Source organism: Mya arenaria, chromosome 6 (assembly GCF_026914265.1).
Source record: "Mya arenaria isolate MELC-2E11 chromosome 6, ASM2691426v1".
Taxonomy (NCBI): Eukaryota; Metazoa; Mollusca; class Bivalvia; order Myida; family Myidae; genus Mya; species Mya arenaria.
In genome coordinates this window covers 48730133-48751453 of record NC_069127.1, presented here as the reverse complement: position 1 = coordinate 48751453, position 21321 = coordinate 48730133, and the positions used below count along the sequence as shown (strand labels likewise).

Below are 21321 nucleotides of genomic sequence, written 5' to 3'. Positions count from 1 at the left end.
TTCCTGCGTCCCCTCAGAGTCAGAGTCTGAGGAACTGTTAATGGTCAGTTTGCAGTGACATGTTGTATAATAACTTGTTCAACAAATAGGTTAACTGCAATAAATATTTATCAAACCTGTTATGGCTAATATTTTATCTTCAAGCAGATAAACGGTTATAATGTATTATATTTAGGGATGCAAACGAATATTCGATCAAACGTTTGGCATTCGAATGTCAAAATCGGTATTCGAATATTCGATGTTTTGTTTTTGAATAAACATAATAAAAATTATTTTGCCTACACCTCTGTTGTTGTGTTTAAGATTCGTTTGTCTTGTTTTTACCCATAATGCCAGAGGTGTGAATGTGATGACAATACACTAAACACGCGTCATGTGTCATCAAGGGATCGAAATATCGCGGGTCCCGGCGATAAAAAGGCCCCGTAATTTTTCAATAACTGGCTGAAAGACAAGTGAGACAAAAAATATTTTCGGTAGATTGCCTCTACCAATTAAGAATTTCTGAAATAAACTAGTTCCCAAGTTGGTTTGGTTGCTCCATTTTTTTGTATAGGTCAATCCCAGAACGAGGCTGCTCGTCCTACGGAAAGACCCTCCATTGGCACATACATGTAACAACAATTGACCAGAAATCCATCCAAGTTCCCGTTGTTTACAAATATAAAGGCAGAGGATTATAAATTAAGTTTTGTTTCTTTCTTTGATCATAGTGTATTACCTTTTGTCTTTTTAAAATGAGGAATTTCAGAGGCTCATTTGGTGAATTTCAGTGTCCGCCGCGCGTAGTGGTTACGACACAGTAGAGCTAAAATGCCCCGGCTATTACTTTAGCGAATATTGTAATAGTTTACTACAACTTTTAAAAGATGTATTTTGGTAATCGAATATTCTAATATTCGTTCGAAAGAATTACCGAATATTCGAATATCAATTTTGCCATTCGTTTGCATCCCTAATTATTTTGTATTGTTAAAGGCTTGCGGGTAAAATTAAAGAACTAATATGATCTTATAATCTTATAAATCTTTTAAACGCAGTAGGAATTTAGAAGAAAGGAAGATATGTGTGTAAGTAGAATACCTTTCTTTGTAACAGTCGGATTGACAAAGGTTTCATGCAAAACAATATTTGCACTTGTACGTGTAGCTAGCCTTTACAAACTGAAGTTGAAAGCAGCCAATACGTGAGCCGACCTTAACATCACACCGGTTCCTCGTGACCGTGTCAACTTCAACCCGTTTAATCTTTGCCTATCCCAGCATGGATGATTTAGTTGACCACGAGGATACCCCTGAATGGATGACTTAGATGACGACGAGCTTATCCCTGCATGTATGCCTAAGATGACCACGAGCCTACCCCTGCATGTATGATTTAGATGACCACGAGCCTACCCCTGCATGTATGATGTAGATGACCACGAGCCAACCCCTGCATGTATGATTTAGATGACCACGAGCCTACCCCTGCATGTATGATTTAGATGACCACGAGCCTACCCCTGCATGTATGATTTAGATGACCACGAGCCTACCCCTGCATGGATGATTTAGATGACCACGAGCCTACCCCTGCATGTATGATTTAGATGACCACGAGCCTACCCCTGCATGGATGATTTAGATGACCACGAGCCTACCCCTGCATGGATGACTTAGATAACCACGAGCCTTACCCATGCATGGATGACTTAGATAACCACGAGCCTACCCCTGCATGGATGATTTAGATGACCACGAGCCTACGCCTGCATGGATGACTTAGATAACCACGAGCCTACCCCTGCATGTATGACTTAGATAACCACGAACCTACCCCTGCATGAATGATTTAGATGACCACGAGCCTACCCCTGCATGGATGACTAAGATAACCACGAACCTACCTCTGCATAAATGATTTAGATAACCACGAGCCTAACCCATGCATGTATGACTTAGATAACCACGAACCTACCCCTGCATGAATGATTTAGATGACCACGAGCCTACCCCTGCATGGATGACTAAGATAACCACGAACCTACCTCTGCATAAATGATTTAGATAACCACGAGCCTTACCCATGCATGGATGACTTAGATAACCACAAGCCTACCCCTGCATGAATGACTTAGATAACCACGAGCCTACCCCTGCATGGATGACTTAGATGACCACGAGCCTACCTCTGCATGGATGACTTAGATAACCACGAGCCTACCCCTGCATGTATGTCTTAGATCACCACGAGCATACCCTTGCATGGATGACTTAGATTACCACGAGCATACCCCTGCATGGATGACTTAGATGACCACGAGACTACCCCTGCAAGTATGATTTAGATGACCACGAACTACCTCTGCATAGTGACTTAGAAAACCATGAGCCTACCCCTGCATGGATGACTTAGATGACCACGAGAATACCCCTGCATGGATAACGTCGATGACCACGAGCCTTCTCCTGCATGGATGACTTAATTGACCACGATCATACCCCTGCATGGATGACTTAATTGACCACGATCATACCCCTGCATGGATGACTTAGATGACCACGATCATACCCCTGCATGGATGACTTAGATGACCACGAGCCTACCCCTGCATATATGACTTAAATGACCAAGAGTCTACCTCTGCATGGATGACTTAGATGACCACGAGCATACCACTGCATATATGACTTAAATGACCAAGAGCCTACCTCTGCATGGATGACTTAGATGACCACGAGCGTACCCCTGCATGGAGGACTTAATTGACCACGAGCCTACCCCTGCATGAATGACTTTATTGACCACGAGCCTACCCCTGCATGTCTGACCTTTATGACCACGAGCCTAACTCTGCATGTCTGCTTAAGATGACCACGAGCCTACCCCTGGATGTCTGATTTAGATGACCACGAGCCTACCCCTGCATGTTTGACTTAGATGACCACGAGCCTACCCCTGCATGGATGACTTAGATGACCACGAGCCTACCTCTGAATGTTTGACTTAGATGACCACGAGCGCAACCCAGCATGGATGACATGGATCACCACGAGTCTACACCTTCATGTTTGATTTAGATGACCACGAGTATATCCCTGCATGTTTGACTTAGATGCCCACGACCCTAACCCTGCATGTTTGATTAAGATGACCACGAGCCTACCCCTGCATGGATGATATAGATAACCACGAGCCTTCCCTTGCATGTTTGACTTAGATGACCATGACCCTAACCTTGCCTGGATGACTTAGATGACCACGAGCATACCCCTGCATGTTTGACTTAGACGACCACGACCCTAAACCTGCATGGATGACTCAGATGACCACGAGCCTACCCCAGCATGGATGACTCAGATAACCACGAGCCTACCCCTGCATAGATTACTCAGATGACCACGAGCATACCCTGCATGTTTGACTTAGATGACCACGAACATACCCTGCATGGATGACGTACATGACCACGAGCCTAATCCTGCATGGATGACTTAGATAACCACGAGCATACCCCTGCATGGAAGACATGGATGACCACGAGCCTATCTCTGCATGGACGACTTTATTGACCACGAACCTACCTCTGCATGTTTGATTTAGGTGACCACGAGCCTACCCCTGCATGTTTGACTTAGATGACCACGAGCCTTCTCCTGCATGGATGACCTAATTGACCACTAGCATACCCCTGCATGGGTTACTAAGATGACCACGAGCCTACCCCTGTATGTTTGACTTAGATGACCACGAGCCTACCCCTGCATGGATGACCACGAGCCTACCCCTGCATGGACGACTTTATTGACCACGAGCCTACCCCTGCATGTTTGACTTAAATGTCCACGAGCCTACCCCTACATGGATGACGTATATGCCAACGAGCCTAACTCTGCATGTCTGCTTAAGATGACCACGAGCCTACCTCTGCATGTTTGACTTAGATGACCACGATCGCAACCCAGCATGGATGACATGGAAGACCACGAGATTACCCCTGCATGTTTGATTTAGATGACCACGAGCCTATCCCTGCATGTTTGACTTAGATGACCACGACCCTAACACTGCATGTTTGATTTAGATGACCACGACCCTAACACTGCATGTTTGACTTAGATGACCACGACCCTATCCCTGCATGTTTGACTTAGATGACCACGACCCTATCCCTGCATGTTTGACTTAGATGACCACGACCCTAACACTGCATGTTTGACTTAGATGACCACGACCCTAACACTGCATGTTTGATTTAGATGACCACGAGCCTACCCCTGCATGTTTGACTTAGATGACCACGATCCTTCTCCTTCATCGATGACCCAATTGACCACTAGCATACCCCTGCATGGGTTACTAAGATGACCACGAGCCTACCCCTGCATGTAGGACTTAATTGACCACGAGCCTACTCCTGCATGTTTGACTTAGATGACCACGAGCCGAACCCTACATGGATGACATGGATGACCACGAGCCGAACCCTGCATGGATGACTTAATTGGCCTCGAGCATGCCCCTGCATGTCTGACTTAGATTACCACGAGCCTACCCCTGTATTTTTGACTCAGATGACCACGATCATACCCCTGCATGTATGACTTAGATGACCACGACCCTAACCCTGCATGGATGACTTAATTGACCACGAGTATGCCCCTGCATGTTTGCCTTAGATGACCACGAGCCTACCCCTGCACGGATGACTTAAATGTCCACAAGCCTACCTCTGCATGTTTGAGTTAGATGACCACGAGCGCAACCCAGCATGGATGACCACGAGCCTACCCCTGCATGTTTGATTTAGATGACCACGAGTATACCCCTGCATGTTTGACTTTGATGACAACGACCCTAACCCTGCATGTTTGATTTAGATGACCACGAACCTACCCCTGCATGGATGACATGGATAACCACGAGCCTACCCCTGCATGGATGACTCAGATGACCACGAGCCTACCCCTGCATGGATGACTTAGATGACCACGAGCATACCCTTGCATGTTTGACTAAGACGACCATGACCCTAACCCTGCATGGATGACTCAGATGACCACGAGCATACCCCTACATGTTTGACTTAGACGACCACGACCCTAACCCTGCATGGATGACTCATTTGACCACGAGCCTACCCCAGCATGGATGACTCAGATGACCACGAGCCTACCCCAGCATGGATGACTCAGATGACCACGAGCCTACCCCAGCATAGATGACTCAGATGACCACGAGCCTACTCCAGCATGGATGACTCAGATGACCACGACCCTAACTCTGCATGGATGACTCAGATGACCACGAGCCATCTCCTGCATGTATGACTCAGATGACCAAGAGCATACCCCTGCATGGTTGTCTTTGATGACCACGAGCCTTCTCCTGTAATGGATGACTTAGATGACCACGAGCCTACCTCTGCATGGATGACTTCGATGACCACGTGCCTACCCCTGCATGTTTGCCTTAGATGACCACGAGCCTACCCCTACACGGATGACTTAAATGTCTACGAGCCTACCTCTGCATGTTTGACTTAGATGACCACGAGAGCAAACCAGCATGGATGACATGGATGACCACGAGCCTACCCCTGCATGTTTGATTTAGATGACCATGATCATACCCCTGCATGGATGACTTAGATAACTCTATGCGTAGCCCTGCATGTATGACTTACATGACCACGAGCTTACCCCTGCATGGATGATCACGAGTCTACCCCTGCATGTATGATTTCGATAACCACGCGCATACATCTGCATGGTAGACGTAGTTGACCACGAGCATACCCCTGTAAGTATGACTAAGATGACCACGAGCATACCCCTGCACGGATGACTTTAGATGACCACGAGCCTACCTCTGCATGGATGACTCAGATTACCACGAGCCTACCCCTGCATAGATGACTCAGATGACCACGAGGATACCCTGCATGTTTGACTTAGATGACCACGAGCATACCCTGCATGGATGACGTAGATGACCACGAGCCTAAACCTGCATGGATGACTTAGATAACCACGAGCATATCCCTGCATGGATGACCACGAGCCTACCCCTGCATGGACGACTTTATTGACCACGAGCCTACCTCTGTATGTTTGACTTAGATGACCACGAGCCTACCCTTGCATGGATAACTTCATTGACCACGAGCCTACCCCTGCATGTTTGACTTGGATGACCACGAGCCTTCTCCTGCATGGATGACCTAATTGACCACTAGCATACCCCTGCATGGGTTACTAAGATGACCACGAGCCTACCCCTGTATGTTTGACTTAGATGACCACGAGCCTACCTCTGCATGGATGACCACGAGCCTACCCCTGCATGGACGACTTTATTGACCACGAGCCTACCTCTGTATGTTTGACTTAGATGACCACGAGCCTACCCTTGCATGGATAACTTCATTGACCACGAGCCTACCCCTGCATGTTTGACTTATATGACTACGAGCCTTCTCCTGCACGAATGACCTAATTGACCACTAGCATACCCCTGCATGGGTTACTAAGATGACCACGAGCCTACCCCTGCATGTTTGACTTAGATGACCACGAGCCTACCCCTGTATGGATGGCATGGATGACCACGAGCCTAACCCTGCATGGATGACTTAATTGACCACGAGCATGCCCATGCATGTCTGACTTAGATGACCACGAGCCTACCCCTGCATGTTTGATTTAGATGACCACGAGCCTATCCCTGCATGTTTGACTTCGATGACCACGACCCTAACCCTGCATGTTTGATTTAGATGACCACGAGCCTGCCCCTGCATGTTTGACTTAGATGACCACGAGCCTTCTCCTTCATCGATGACCTAATTGACTACAAGCATACCCCTGCATGGGTTACTCAGATGACCACGAGCATACCCCTGCATGGTGGACTTAATTGACCACGAGCCTACCCCTGCATGTTTGACTTAGATGACCACGAGCCTACCCCTGCATGGATGACATGGATGACCACGAGCCTAACACTGCATGAATGACTTAATTGGCCACGAGCATGCCCCTGCATGTCTGACTTAGATTACCACGAGCCTACCCCTGCATTTTTAACTCAAATGACCACGATCATACCCCTGCATGTTTGACTTAGAAGACCACGAGCCTACCCCTGCATGGATGACTCAGATGACCACGAGCCTACCCCTGCATGGATGACTCAGATGACCACGAGCCTACCCATGCATAGATGACTCAGATGACCACGAGCCTACCCCAGCATGGATGACTCAGATGACCACGAGCCTACCCCAGCATGGATGACTCAGATGACCACGAGCCTACCCCTGCATGGATGACTCAGATGACCACGAGCCTTCTCCTGCATGTATGACTCAGATGACCACGAGCCTACCCCAGCATGGATGACTCAGATGACCATGACCCTAACCCTGCATGGATGACTCAGATGACCACGAGCCTTCCCCTGCATGTATGACTCAGATGACCACGAGCATACCCCTGCATGGGTGTCTTAGATGACCACGAGCCTTCTCCTGTAATGGATGACTTAGATGACCACGAGCCTACCCCTGCATGGATGACATGGATGACCACGAGCCTAACACTGCATGGATGACTTAATTGGCCACGAGCATGCCCCTGCATGGATGACTTAATTGGCCACGAGCATGCCCCTGCATGTCTGACTTAGATTACCACGAGCCTACCCCTGCATTTTTAACTCAAATGACCACGATCATACCCCTGCATGTTTGACTTAGACGACCACGAGCCTACCCCTGCATGGATGACTTCGATGACCATGGGCCGTCTCCTGTATTAAGAACAACGAGTCTATCCATTCCTTTTTGGCATAGATCTAGCTCACAAATTTAAATATGTACCCAATACAATCTTTTAACATTTACAAAGTACACAAACATGGGTGAAGTTATATCCAGAAGATACAAAACACATAGAAGTCGAGTTTCCCAACCGCCCTCATTTGTCGGACATAAACATGAAGAACACAGATGTGAACTGTCATTTGCCATTTTATTCAATACGCAGAATAGGATTACATTTTACAGGCAAAACTAAATCACAAATACATCAATAAACATTTATCACGAAATATTGCCATCACGTATTATTCTCTATTACACACGTGTAATATAACATTGCTCTTTGTCTATTGGTCAGAAAATGTATCACTCCACATGTTTGAAAAGCAAACTAATAGGCAAAGATAATTGCTTGATTGGCAACATTAAAGCCAGTCACACCTTTATTTGTTATTTTTGTATTGATGATGACGATTTTTTGAATACAGAAGTACATTTTCAATCCAAATCTTAAAAGGAAAGCATAATATGTTGTGTTGATTCCATGAAACACATTTTTAAAGACGTTCGATCTATAATATATTAAAACCCGAAAGGATGTCATGATCGAACATATAACAAATTATGACATCATCTTACTGGATATACTAGTTAAAAGTATAATGCTTTAGTTGTAATTAGTTAGTTGTAATTCTTATTGGATATCATCTTAGTTTGCATTCTTCTTAACATAATTATATCTATCCGTTGTATCTGTGGTTTTAAATTATTCCGGGAACCACAGTTATGCAATGCATGTAGCGCGGGAAACGGCATTGCTTTGTGGTATTCGGGTCATCAATTGAGCAGGTGAAACAGGTCGGTCGTTTTTGCTATTATTTACTGTTCAAGCATGTGATAAAATGAATCTGACTCTCGTCGTCATATATAATACACAAATTAATTCAACTCTACCAGGAGATATGTTAGTAACCTCACCAAAGGCTTGCTTATTAGACTATTTCCTGAAGTCATTAAAAAATAAAAAAAGTTGTGTAGTAAATGACGACTCCTTCAAGATTATATATATGTATACATATATATATATATATATATATATATACACAACAATTCCTAATACATTGACATCTTGTAGAAATAAAAGCAAAACTGCATATATGTCTAAAGAGCTGGCTGTTTTTTTAAAAATAAAAATAAATCCTAGATGTTTGTTTAAAATAGTTGAAATAAAAGTTATGATACATTTCCAAGCCATTTCTAAAAATATGTTTTTTAAAGAACATTGTATCCATGCAAGCATACACCAGAATATAAAATCTGAAAATAAAAGTAAACAAAATAAAAAATGGATATCACAGTTCAAAAACACTTATACACTACAAAAGGGACTGATATAATACAGGTATAGGAAAACACACACTTTAATACAACATATTCAACAATATACATTGTATTATTATTCATAGTAAACAAACACAACATTGTCAAAGTTAATTTTTCTACACTGTATTTCTACACACTTTTTACACAAACATTATTTGGAATTATGTGCAATAAACAAGAAATATTCAATTCAAATAATTAACAATGAAGAAATAAACCATTTAAATGTAAGTCAAAAATGAACAATAGTATACAAATTTCTATAAGTATATAATTGAAGAAATGATTTGTACACCCCATTTCTTTGAAGAAAATACTGGTGCAATGTCAACAGAATAACAGATATTATACTGATGCAATGTCAACAGAATAACAGATATTATACTGGTGCAATGTCAACAGAATAACAGATATTATATACATACAACCAAAATGTATCCATTTATTTTAAAAGTAATCTTAATTTTAAAATCAGCTGAAAAAAGGCACAGCTGTGTAAAATACTATTTTTCACATGTTAAAGTATTTGAATGAATGTGTGCCAACAAGCATTTTCAGTGAAAAGATATCCCCCGCCAACGATGGCTTGTTTGTGCTTGATGGCTTGTTTGTGCTTGAAGGTTAAACAAATCTCAGAAAGAAAAAGATAAGCACATTGGTTTTACTGAGAAACGGCTGCAAACAATGATTTTTTAATAAATCAAGGGCAATAACTCTAAGGAAAATTGACCAATCCAAAAGAAAAATAGACAGGCATCATCACAGTATGTTAGTTCTTATTTATTCCAAGTGTCATGAAATTCTACCAGCTAGTTGCATAGAAAAGCCTGCAAACATGGAGCTTTTAATAAATCAAGGGCAAATAACTCATGTAGAAATTACACAATCCAAAATATAAATAAACAGGCATCATCGCAGTATGTTGGTTCATATTTATTTCAAGTTTCAAGAATTTCTACCAACTAGTTACTGAGAAATGGCTGTAAATGAGTTTTTCAAAAAATCAAGGGCAATAACTCCAAGTACAATTGACCAATCCAAAAAAAACAGGCATCATCCCAGTATAGTAATTCATATTTATTTAAAGTTTCATGAAATTCTGCCAGCTAGTGACTGAGAAATGGCTGTGAATGTGCATTTTTCAAAAAATCAAGGGCAATAACTCCAAGGACAATTGACCAATCAAATTTTGTTTTTGGACTGGCATCAATCCAGTATAGTGGTTCATATTTATTTTAAGTTTCATGAAATTATACCGGCTAGTTACTGAGAAAACGCAGGTGACGGACGGACGGACGGAAGGACGGACAGAAGGACAGACGGACTACGCCATTTCAATATCCCCCTCCCTATTTCATAGGCGGGGGATAATAAATAAGTATGCTAGTATCGTGTATTTCATGAACACAACATTGTTTACACATTGCAATGAATTAACTTGTAATCAGGGACTTCTTCCAAGGGTTCAAGCAATAATAAATGGAAGCTAACTCACATTAATTTACCTATAACAAAACTATAAGATACACCTTTAATTCAATGATATCATACAATTCACTTTTTATGTCAATAATTAAACATGCTCAAAATGCAACATTCCAGACAAGAAATTGGTTAAAATACTGTAGAGGTGTACCCCAAAAGCCCTTGCCAACACTTTAGACCACTTAATATTCCGTTCTGAGGGAGGAACGAATGTCAAAAGGTTATGTACCTAAGTTATGCCCCCTCTAACGTCAATCCGCCCATGGGTTAAAGTGTTTACACAACAACGAAAATAACTACATGGCATCAAGGCCATGCCATTTCTATTCCAAGTTTTTTTCTTCAATGAACAGATGAGCTTAAAATGCAATATTAAAACAAGTAAAATGTTCTTGAGTATATTACTTGGAAGCCTTTACACCTACCTTTAATACAATTTTCCACAGGTATGAAAGAACATTTTGGAAGACAACTAATAATTATTGACAATCAATACAAAAAAAACAACCTTTACCACTAAACACTGAACACTTCATATGGTCATGGTAATTATAAATACATGTACATTTGTATTAAAAGATATTTATAGCACTTTACAAATCACAATAAACTCATGGAAATTCTCCTATCAATGTTATAGAACATGTAGATATAGACTTAATATATATATATAACATATAATATCTATGGCAGCATGTGTGACATTGGATATTGTCAATAAAGAGCAGAATGTTACCCGAGGCGTTAGCTGAGGGTGACATTCTGTTTCGAGGGTTGACAATATCAAGGTCACACATGCTGCCATATGATATTTATATATTATACCGTACAAAATTAGTACATAAAAAAGTTTTATAATGTTTTTAATTCATTAAATAAAACAAGTTTAACAAGGTAAACAAAATATAACATAATAAAATAATTATATATAGAACAAAATTCAACCGTTAATTTTCTGTCGTATGATGTTTTTGTGTACACATTGAATAGTGACGTCACTACTGTATCTGTATAAGGGAGGCAATCAGGTCATGATTTAGCTAAAATATTTAAGCATTTATTTGCACTTATATGACATTCAAAATGTTATTGTGGTCACTTGACTTGACAGTGAATTTTCGCTTGGTCACATGTCAAAAATGTTGCAAATGTTTCTGACAGTCAAAATATCTCTTTATCGGGTAATGGACCATTGTGGACAGAGCGAGGTATAATAATAAGCAACTGAATGTACAGGTCAAACAAAGAAAACCATGTATGCAAAATCAGCAGATAAGGTCTTTAACTTATAAATTACATGTACATGCAAATAATTATGGGACTTGGTTTACTTGAAGAAATCAGTTCAAAACTAAAAGTTGTCATGGTAATCATGTGATATAACATAAGTGCTTTAAGGTAAGCCATCCATCATTAGAATGCAGGGATGTGTTTGTGCATTTATAATTAGATATTAACACCAAGATTATTTCTATGTTAAATTTATAAAGATTTATTATAATTAACAATTTTATTAATTCTTTTCTTAAATAACATAACGTCTCTATAAAAAAGAAAAGCTGTCAGTAAAAACTTTAAAAATATTCAAACTGAACATATTGTGATCTTAAAATGAAACTTTACCAGGATCAATTTTTTTGTATTTATCATGGATGGCTTACCTTTAATACAAAATGACAATTTATTTAAATGCTATCACAATTAGCTTAAGTTTTGTAAAAAAAACTTTCGACCGGGAGGAATGAAACTGTGCCTTCTATCTGGTATATCTTTACATAGGTAAAATTCTTATCAATCTAAATACCAAAGACAAAATACCAAAAAATGAACAGTAAAAGTTCAAGACAATACTTACACACACACGAGTACTTAATGCATGTTTATATATAAGATTGTGCATCACAGTACATGTACATGCATTCATGTACAATTCTTCAAACAACTCACCGGGTCTATAACTACATTCATGTACAAATACATACATGTAGGTTTGTGTGTGTTTCAAAGAAATATACAAAAGTTGTTTTTAAAGGATTTTGCATGAAACCTGCACCATTTTCATTTCATAATACATTGATAAATAATGTTCTCAAATAAGATTTCAACTGATGCTAAAATAAAAGTCATAATACACACTATACAGCAACAGCTATCACACAATGATAAATACCCCCCCCAAACACCATCTTTGCACAGGAATGTTTCAAAGTTGTGTTTTGGAATTATTAACATAAGCAATAAAATTGAAAAACATTTGTCTATTTTTTATACCATTATTTACAATTCAAAGGCCATAACTATTATTATACCAAGTGAAATGCCACACAAATCATAGGTGCATAATTGCCCATGGAGACTAACATTCCTACAAGGTTTCAGGAGTATAGGTGCAACACTTTTGGAGCTACATGTAAATGCTTCACAAATAAAATCAGTGATGTGACAAAATCAGACATGACTTTGTGATAGATGGTGTGTTTTAAAAAATGCATACCGTAATCTAATTGAATTATAATTTGTATATTTTTAATTGAAAATATTGATTTTAAATATCAACTGTTCCCTGAACACCTGGAGGTTACACCAGGCGAGCAACGTCAAAGAAAAGTTTCAAAAACTTACATAATGCTTCATTGTTTGTTTTGCAATGTCATTCGAACAATGAATCCAGGTTATTTCCTCATAATGTGTAATCATTATAATTAAATTGTTTCCCCATTTATTTCCTCATTACAGTAAAGTGTATTAACAAAAACAAATATATTTGTTTCCGTATTATCAAAAAAAATGTCTTTTGAATGCATGTATACTAAATATTTTATCATTGAAGTGCACAGAAACTTTTCTTTGGTGATCTAGATGCAATGTTAAAATTAATGAAGAACTAAATTATATTATCTATTCCCTTGATACTAAAATGATGTTGCTGTATTTGTAGGAAGTCTCATTGAATTTGACCTGATGGTTTCAGGAAAGATGTATTTCAAGCAATTATTTACAACCTAATGCCGGACAAAGACTGATTCTAATAAAAAAAAGCGATGAAATATGGTGAATATCGTCACATTGGTCCAACAGCAGTATTTTCAAAACAAAAGCAGGACAATGAAAGCAAGTTTCAAGGCAATCCCTTTTTTTAAACAAATCACAATAACACAAAACACCAACATTCTGGTAGCTAACAAGGTAACAGTTAAGACAGTGCATATATGGAGTTTATAAAAGCATTATACAGCATAGTATATCGCCAGTAACCATATAGAATTTCAATCAACTCTCTCAATCCAAAGACAAAATTAAACTTGAATGAATAAGAATTTAAACCATTGCAGATTAACAGTTATGAAATAAACAAAATGGATGCAAAACATTTGAGCAACAGAGGAACTGTTAACACTAAACATCAGCCTCTAACTGAAATCCTGGGTACCCTTCTTTCGAGTCAACGCTATCGCAGAGAATTTCCCCGTCAGCCTCTAAGTCATCGTACGACTGTGAATCCAACCGTACACTTTCTCGATTAGTACCGTTTACTGTGGCACATTTAATATCACAGTCAATGTCTATACTCGAGCGCACACTACTTTCACTGTCACAAAAACGATCACTGGTAACTGATCTCGAAACTAATGCTGTCAATTCTTGTTTATCATTTTTAACACCCAAACCATCCACCTCTCTTTTATCTCTTCGATTCTTTTTATCGTTGTTTATTTGGTCCTTTCTGGATTCAACTTTAATGCTATTCTTTTGAGTATTTTCAAAAGCATTGGTGTATGCTGAGGCATGTTTCAGCTCTATTTTCGTTGGACTGGAATGCGGATTATTATGAACTGCAGTGGAAGTGTTTTCTGATTGGCTAATGCTTGTCCCAGAACATATTTCACCATCAGTTGATCTGTTCTGATTATGCCTTGGTTTTCTTTCATGAACTTGTCGCTAAAACAAAAAAGCCCTCAAAATTACTTGATAACAAACAAACATGTCAGAATGTCAATAATAATAAATGGAATGAAACATTAATAATGCTGGAATCAATCTATTTTAACTTAATTTTGATGAAAGCTAACTACAAGATAAGTACTGATAAGAAGCACTCATGTGTCTGTTTTCTTGGTAGAACCAGTACTGGGACCATGATTCTGAACAGTCTCAAGTCCGAGTTCAGACTCAAGTGGCAAAACTCCAAATCTTCGTTTTATTAACTTTCTATTTGAGTTTTGATGATGAAATTTGGTGAACTTTATTACTGGTACAATTCGAAATTGCACAATTATTCACATTTCCTTTTGTAAAACAAATGGCATGAAGAATGATAGTTTTTTGTAATTAAATAAAAGTACTCTTATGAGTCTAGATGTGAACTTGAGACTGTTAGTAATTATGAAGTGGGCCCTGGTGTCCCTTCATAAAAACTTGATGCATTTTTCAGACATTTTTAAGCTGGACTTGATCAATTAAAAAGACAATTTTCATTTTCTTTTCTTTCCCAACATGACAAAAGTAAATGCAAGATGACATTTATGTTAACAAGAGCTGTCATAGAGACAGTGCGCTCGACTATTCTGCCGCTTTTCAGTGTAATGATTGAAAAGTTTTGGCGAAACATGCATGGATCACTGTTAGAATAGATTTCAATGCAATGCATGATGTGCTGGGATATTAACATAAATGTGGTTACATGGAAAATTTTAACCAGAATTTTTAAGTCTAATAATAAAGGGCCATTATTTGCAAAATACAGTTATCTAACTTGGTTATTCAATTACGTTGAGTGGTTGAATACCATTGTATCAAGTCTCAATGCAATACATCAAGTAGTTGCTGAGATATTATCCTATGTGTGCTAACATGCAAGACCTTAACCAGAATTTCTAAGTTGCATAATAAAGGGGCAAAAATTATATAATATGAAAGATAGAGTTATCTTACTTGATTAAAGAAGAAGGTTAAATGGTTGGGAGCCTGTGTGTAAAGTTTCAATGCAATACATGATGAATTTACTGAGGTATTGACTTAAAAGTGGTTACATGCAAAACCTTAACCAGAATTTCTATGTCAAAAAATGGGTCATTATTTGAATTTAATGCAAACTAGAGTTATCTAACTAGGTTAATTAAGTAGGTTGGATGGTTGAGTACCATTGTATAAAGTCTTAATGCAATACCTCAAGTAGTTGCTGAGATATTAACCTATGTGTGCTAACACGCAAAACCTTAACCAGAATTTCTAAGTCAAATAATAAAGGGCAATTTTTTATACTAAATGCAAACTAGAGTTATCAAACTTGGTTAATCAAGTAGGTTGAGTACCACTGTATCGAGTCTCAATGCAATACCTTACGTAGTTGCTGAGATATTAATTATATGTGTGCTTGCACGCAAAACCTTAACAAGAATTTCTAAGTCGAATAATAAAGGGCAATTATTTGGATTAAAAGCAAATAAAAGTTATCTAACTTGGTTAATTAAGTAGGTTGGATGGTTGAGTACCATTGTATAAAGTCTCAAAGCAATACCTTACGTAGTTGCTGAGATATTAACCCATGTGTGCTTGCACGCAAAACCTTAACCAGAATTTCTAAGTCAAATAATAAAGGCCTATTATTTGCATTAAATGCAAACTAGAGTTATTTAACTTGGTTAATTAAGTAGGTTGGATGGTTGAGTACCATTGTATAAAGTCTCAATGCAATACCTCAAGTAGTTTCTGAGATATTGACATATGTGTGCTTGCATGCAAAACCTTAACCAAGGTGTTACGCCGATGTTTGGGTGAGTAGTATAGCTCTCCATATTCTTCGAATAGTCAAGCTAAAAATGACCATTTTTATCTGAATTTCTCACTTGAGTAACTCAAAAGTTCTTCATGGGCTTTTGCATATATACATACATAATTCTTATGTGCTCATCATGCACTTGGTTTTGTAGCAAAGGTAATTTTTTGGAACTATTGATACTTGAAGATCAATCCTGTCTGACTGAGAAATGACTTAAATATCCTTAAAAATTCTAGATACATACATGTATGATGTGAAACAAGTAGTATGTACACTGTTGGAACACGCTCCTGGTGGAGCTCGAACATTCACCTGAGGTGACCTCTTTGGTAAAAGTCTGAACTCAATACCACTCTGACCCTTATAAATCACAACAGCTTCAATAACATACCTTACTCTTCTTCCTCTTCATGTATTGACAGTACTCGCCGATACAAACAATCAACATGATTGTCATAAAGAACACAAATGTTGATGTGATTGTTATCAGAGCGATCAAACCTGGACTCAATGGCGCCTTTCCTGAAACCAAATAAGGCAAACATAACTTGAGGTGTCTTTTTCAAGACTTGCAATCCATTATGGCTATTTCGGCATAATTGACTTGTATCTGTGCTTATTAAATAGGCCTTTATATTTATTTATTAAAAAAATTGCTTTCAAACAATGAAATATCAATTTGACATTTTCACTGTTTTAAAGTTTTATCCTGCTTTCACCCCCAAATCAAGTTCGGGGTGTGCCACACAATTCGAACATCATTTCAGAAATAACGTAACGTTTTCATACAATTTGTTAAGCTTTTCTTAAACACTACACTAAAATGCCTTTTTTTCTTTTTAAAGCATAAAAAGAAATCATATTTGTTTATGTGTATGCATCGCATTATAAATTTATTTCAACTCATTAACAACAAAAGTAAAAATTTCACTCCTGGCTTTCCCACTAGTGAAATATATAGATTTTGGTCCTCACTGGGTGAAATATATTTATATTTCAATCTTACACTGAAACAAACAATTCCGCCTTATCATTTATTAGCAATAAGTAGAAATGGATCGTTAAGTATTTGTTTTAATATTCACTTATGGCATTGTATGAAGTATGTTCTTTTACAAGAAATGTAAATTACTTCAAAAGAACCGGACATTTAATATTCATCACACCATGGGAACCTCTATTTCCATTTAAAGTTAACTATGACATAATCTTGTTTGCTTTTGTCATAACTGAATAAGTCTTAGACAGCCATTTGGACAAATACATATTTAATCACATGTACTGGTAGGATAAATGAATCATTTTTTTAAGGTTTAAAAATGAAGAAAGGAAACTTGACAAGTACACTGTTGTGATATAAACTTTACACAGGGCTTTTAACCTAAGAGTGTGACTGTGAGACCAAAAGAGCAATTTAAGGGAAAGCATTTGTCCAACTTTATGTGTTATAACTGCATAACTTAGTCCAATATGAAAATGTGAGTCAAGATACTGCCAAACGTGAGTAGACTGTATTACACAGAGTGCCCTCTCTTACCATCTTGGTCTTTAACTGTAGTGTTGACAGGTGGGGAGCTGAGTGGTATATCCATCGACATGAGTGAAAATGATGCAAGAAGAATCGGCAACAATGAACATTACTTCGGAGATCGAATCCCACTTTAGTATTCAAAGAACGTAACAGGTCAACAGTCTTAAATTGGAGAAGTGACTGTACACCACAACCTTTCATGTTAATGGTGAAATCTGAAAACAAAACAAAAATAAAGCATTTTAATACAAACTTAAAAACCTATTGGTCTTAAAAACAACAAAATTATCAGTCTGTTAATACTACTTTAACTTATTGAAGTGCACAACTCACACAATAACTTTATATATGGCATACATTTCTTTGCCTGCTCCACAATGATAAAAATCGCAACTGGAAAATCAGAGACCTTCTTGCTATAGCAAACTGTGCAAAATGGGTGAGAAAATCTTCAACTGAGGATGATAAGTAAGAATTTTTTAAAGGACTGCATTATGGATTGACCCCATTGCATCACCCATGCAGTTAAGAAGTAATCAGGATTAAATTTATCATCATATGTGCTGATGGGGTTAATTTAGCTCCCCAAAAGTGATAAAATAATTAATTATATCCATAGTCTCAAGTTTTACACAACTGAGAGAAGAAAATAAAGAGGGGTTTGCACTAGCTGAATGAGTGCTCGTGTTCACCTGGGTTTGGTCGCAATGAATACCCCCAAAGGATCAGAGCCTGGACTAAGACTATCATCCTTTCTGATGAAAACCAGAGCTGTCTTGTGAAGTGACCTTCAACTGCTTGTATTTCAAATTATAAAGCCTTTGTTATCAAGCTTCCTATGCTGTATATAAGTTTTTTTGAGTGGTACATTGTTAGTCTTCTGATACTATTTATTAACATAAAACATAACATAACATAAGCTGTCAAAAGACAGTGCGCTGGACTCAGAGGAACTTCAGCCTTCATTGTGAGATTCAGATTCAACTGTTTGTTCTTTTTTTAGTAACAGTGGTCTTGACCTTGACACCCTGGGCCCCATGGAATTCCAAGGAAGTCCTAAATAAACTCTTCCAAGGGCCATAATTTGTATTCAGGGTTGATATCGAGTTATGTAACCTAATTGTGTGATGGCCGTTAACAACTGGGTGAAGTATTAAGTCAATTGAATGAAAGGTAAAGAGGTCATTAGTGAAAATCCAAACTTGCCCTTAAATTTTAACTGGACACAATGTGCCCTAAAGCTCACCTAAGTTCCTCAATCAATACAGGGCCAAACTTGTATTTTTTAACAGATGAAAAGTTGTTATTTAACCTAATTGTAAGATGGTGATTAATAATTGTGTGAAGTATTAAGTCAATTGAATGAAGGGTATAGAGGTTACTAGTAAAAATCCCAACACACCATAAAACTTTAACTGGACTTTGACCAAACTCCTACAAGAGGGCAAGTAGAAAAGCCTCCTTATTATTCCAATAGTTGAGCTAATAAGCAAAATGCAGTGCAAATATATTTTTTGATTGTTGCAAGTATTGTTTGTGGCCTTCCAAGTGTTAGTATGGAAATGTACTGTACAGTCTTGCCTTAGAGATAGAATGTTTTGTACAGGACATACATGTCTGGTAGAGCATCCACTTTAGGTGCAGAAGGTTCCAGGTTCTATCCCTGATTGCGTCATACATTTTCCTTATTATCAGGCTAATGAACTTTTACAATTGGTACCAGTAGATCCCTGACCTGGTACTTGGCATGAGCGGGTAATACTGGGAAATTTCGAGGACTCAGTACTGGTTTAAATGCAGGAATGTTGTCTCTGAGTATCAGTACATTACTACAGGCACCTTGAAAAACCAAGAGGTCTATTCCTAAAGAGCTTATGTTATCATACTGGAATCTCCTTATAACTCATTCTTTCTTCAACTCTCCTGGTAGCTAGATGGTTTTGGAAATTTTTAACTCATTTCACTCACAGCAAGCTGTAATGGCATCACGGCAGGGTCATTTAAATTAGTTACAGCACACTTAACGAGTTAGACCTACTTTCCTCCATCTAACTCCATGTGATAATGTCGATTACCACGGCTTCCTCCAAGGGTAAAACTGTTTCTATTGCTGAAAGCCCCAAAGTTCTTCCGACAGGCTGGTTAACTGCAGAGTTTAATGCACCAGTCAATTGTAACCATGGTCTCCCCCCTCCCCCCCCCAGGTCCGGGGAATAGCAGGGACTTTGACATTTGGTCCAGCCATGCCCGGGTAAAATCCCCACCATGGGGGGACAAACTGCTGGTAAAATCCCTGCCAAATTCCCCAAGGATCCTAGGTAAGGCCCATTTCCCGCTATTTTGGGCGTGAAGACAAAACCACCAAATTCACCCGGCACTTCAGCGCCACCTGGAAGGTTACTTGTAATTGACTGGTGCATAATATGAAGTTTCACTCAGTTTACCGGTTGACCCCTCTGCGCAATGCTGCATTAGTAATTCTTCTGTCTACTGATCAACCTACAAGGGCCGTAACTTCAAACTCCATGAAACACGGACAGTTAATAAAATCATTGTGTAGGCATGAGAGTGAAAATTCGCGCAGTGAAATGGAAAGTGGGTCTAATTGAATGGACTGTATCAATTGGCCTCCATTGATCAGGAATCTTGTACTAGTGTTAAGATTAATATCCAGTGTAATTAGATGCCATAAACATGCTCATATTTTCAACTTTGTATATATATGACTATGACTGAGAGTTGGATCTGCAACTGAACATTACGCTGTACATAGTGTTAAATTAAGCAGATATTTTATAAAGAACAACAACACTGTCAGTTCATTGTCAGTTAAAATATGGGTTTATCTCATACATAATATCCGTTTAATGAATGCTCACCATTCTTTTTCAAATTTGTATCGTTCTTTGGATCAGAAATCTGCGAAATATTTCAGAAATCGAAAACATTACTAATCTGCAAGGGAAGTCACTCTTGCTGAGAAAATATATTTTGTGAAATTTGCCACAAGGCTACATCATACCCGGGAGTTGATCGTACACGAATGATGAATGAGGATGTAATGATGATGATGATGATGATGATGATGGTGGTGGTGGTGGTGGTGGTGGTGCTGCTGCTGCTGCTGCTGATGATGATGAAGATGAGGAGGAGGAGGAGGCGGAGGAGGAGGAAGAGGGCGATGAGAATGATGACATTCTTCAATTTAATCATGTTTATATGTCCATAATATAACAAACAAACGCATAAAAACCAGCTGGTCTGATTTCAATATTTTAAACAGACTGCATCCAAGACAAGTAACTATTTATTGCATTTTGATTAAAAATATTGCAA

The 21321-nt window shown here is 38.6% G+C and overlaps 1 protein-coding gene across 1 annotated transcript; it reads right to left on the bottom strand.

Moving 5' to 3' along the window:
• Positions 1-7999: 7999 nt before the first annotated feature.
• LOC128239279 (uncharacterized) lies at positions 8000-20963 on the bottom strand. Its single transcript, XM_052955854.1, has 4 exons — positions 20865-20963; positions 17992-18200; positions 16846-16976; positions 8000-14614 (listed from the first exon to the last, which is right to left on the bottom strand). The coding sequence occupies exons 2-4, from the start codon at positions 18050-18052 to the stop codon at positions 14072-14074; spliced, it is 735 nt and encodes a 244-aa protein (XP_052811814.1). The 5' UTR covers positions 18053-18200; positions 20865-20963; the 3' UTR covers positions 8000-14071.
• Between the last annotated feature and the right edge of the window lie 358 nt (positions 20964-21321).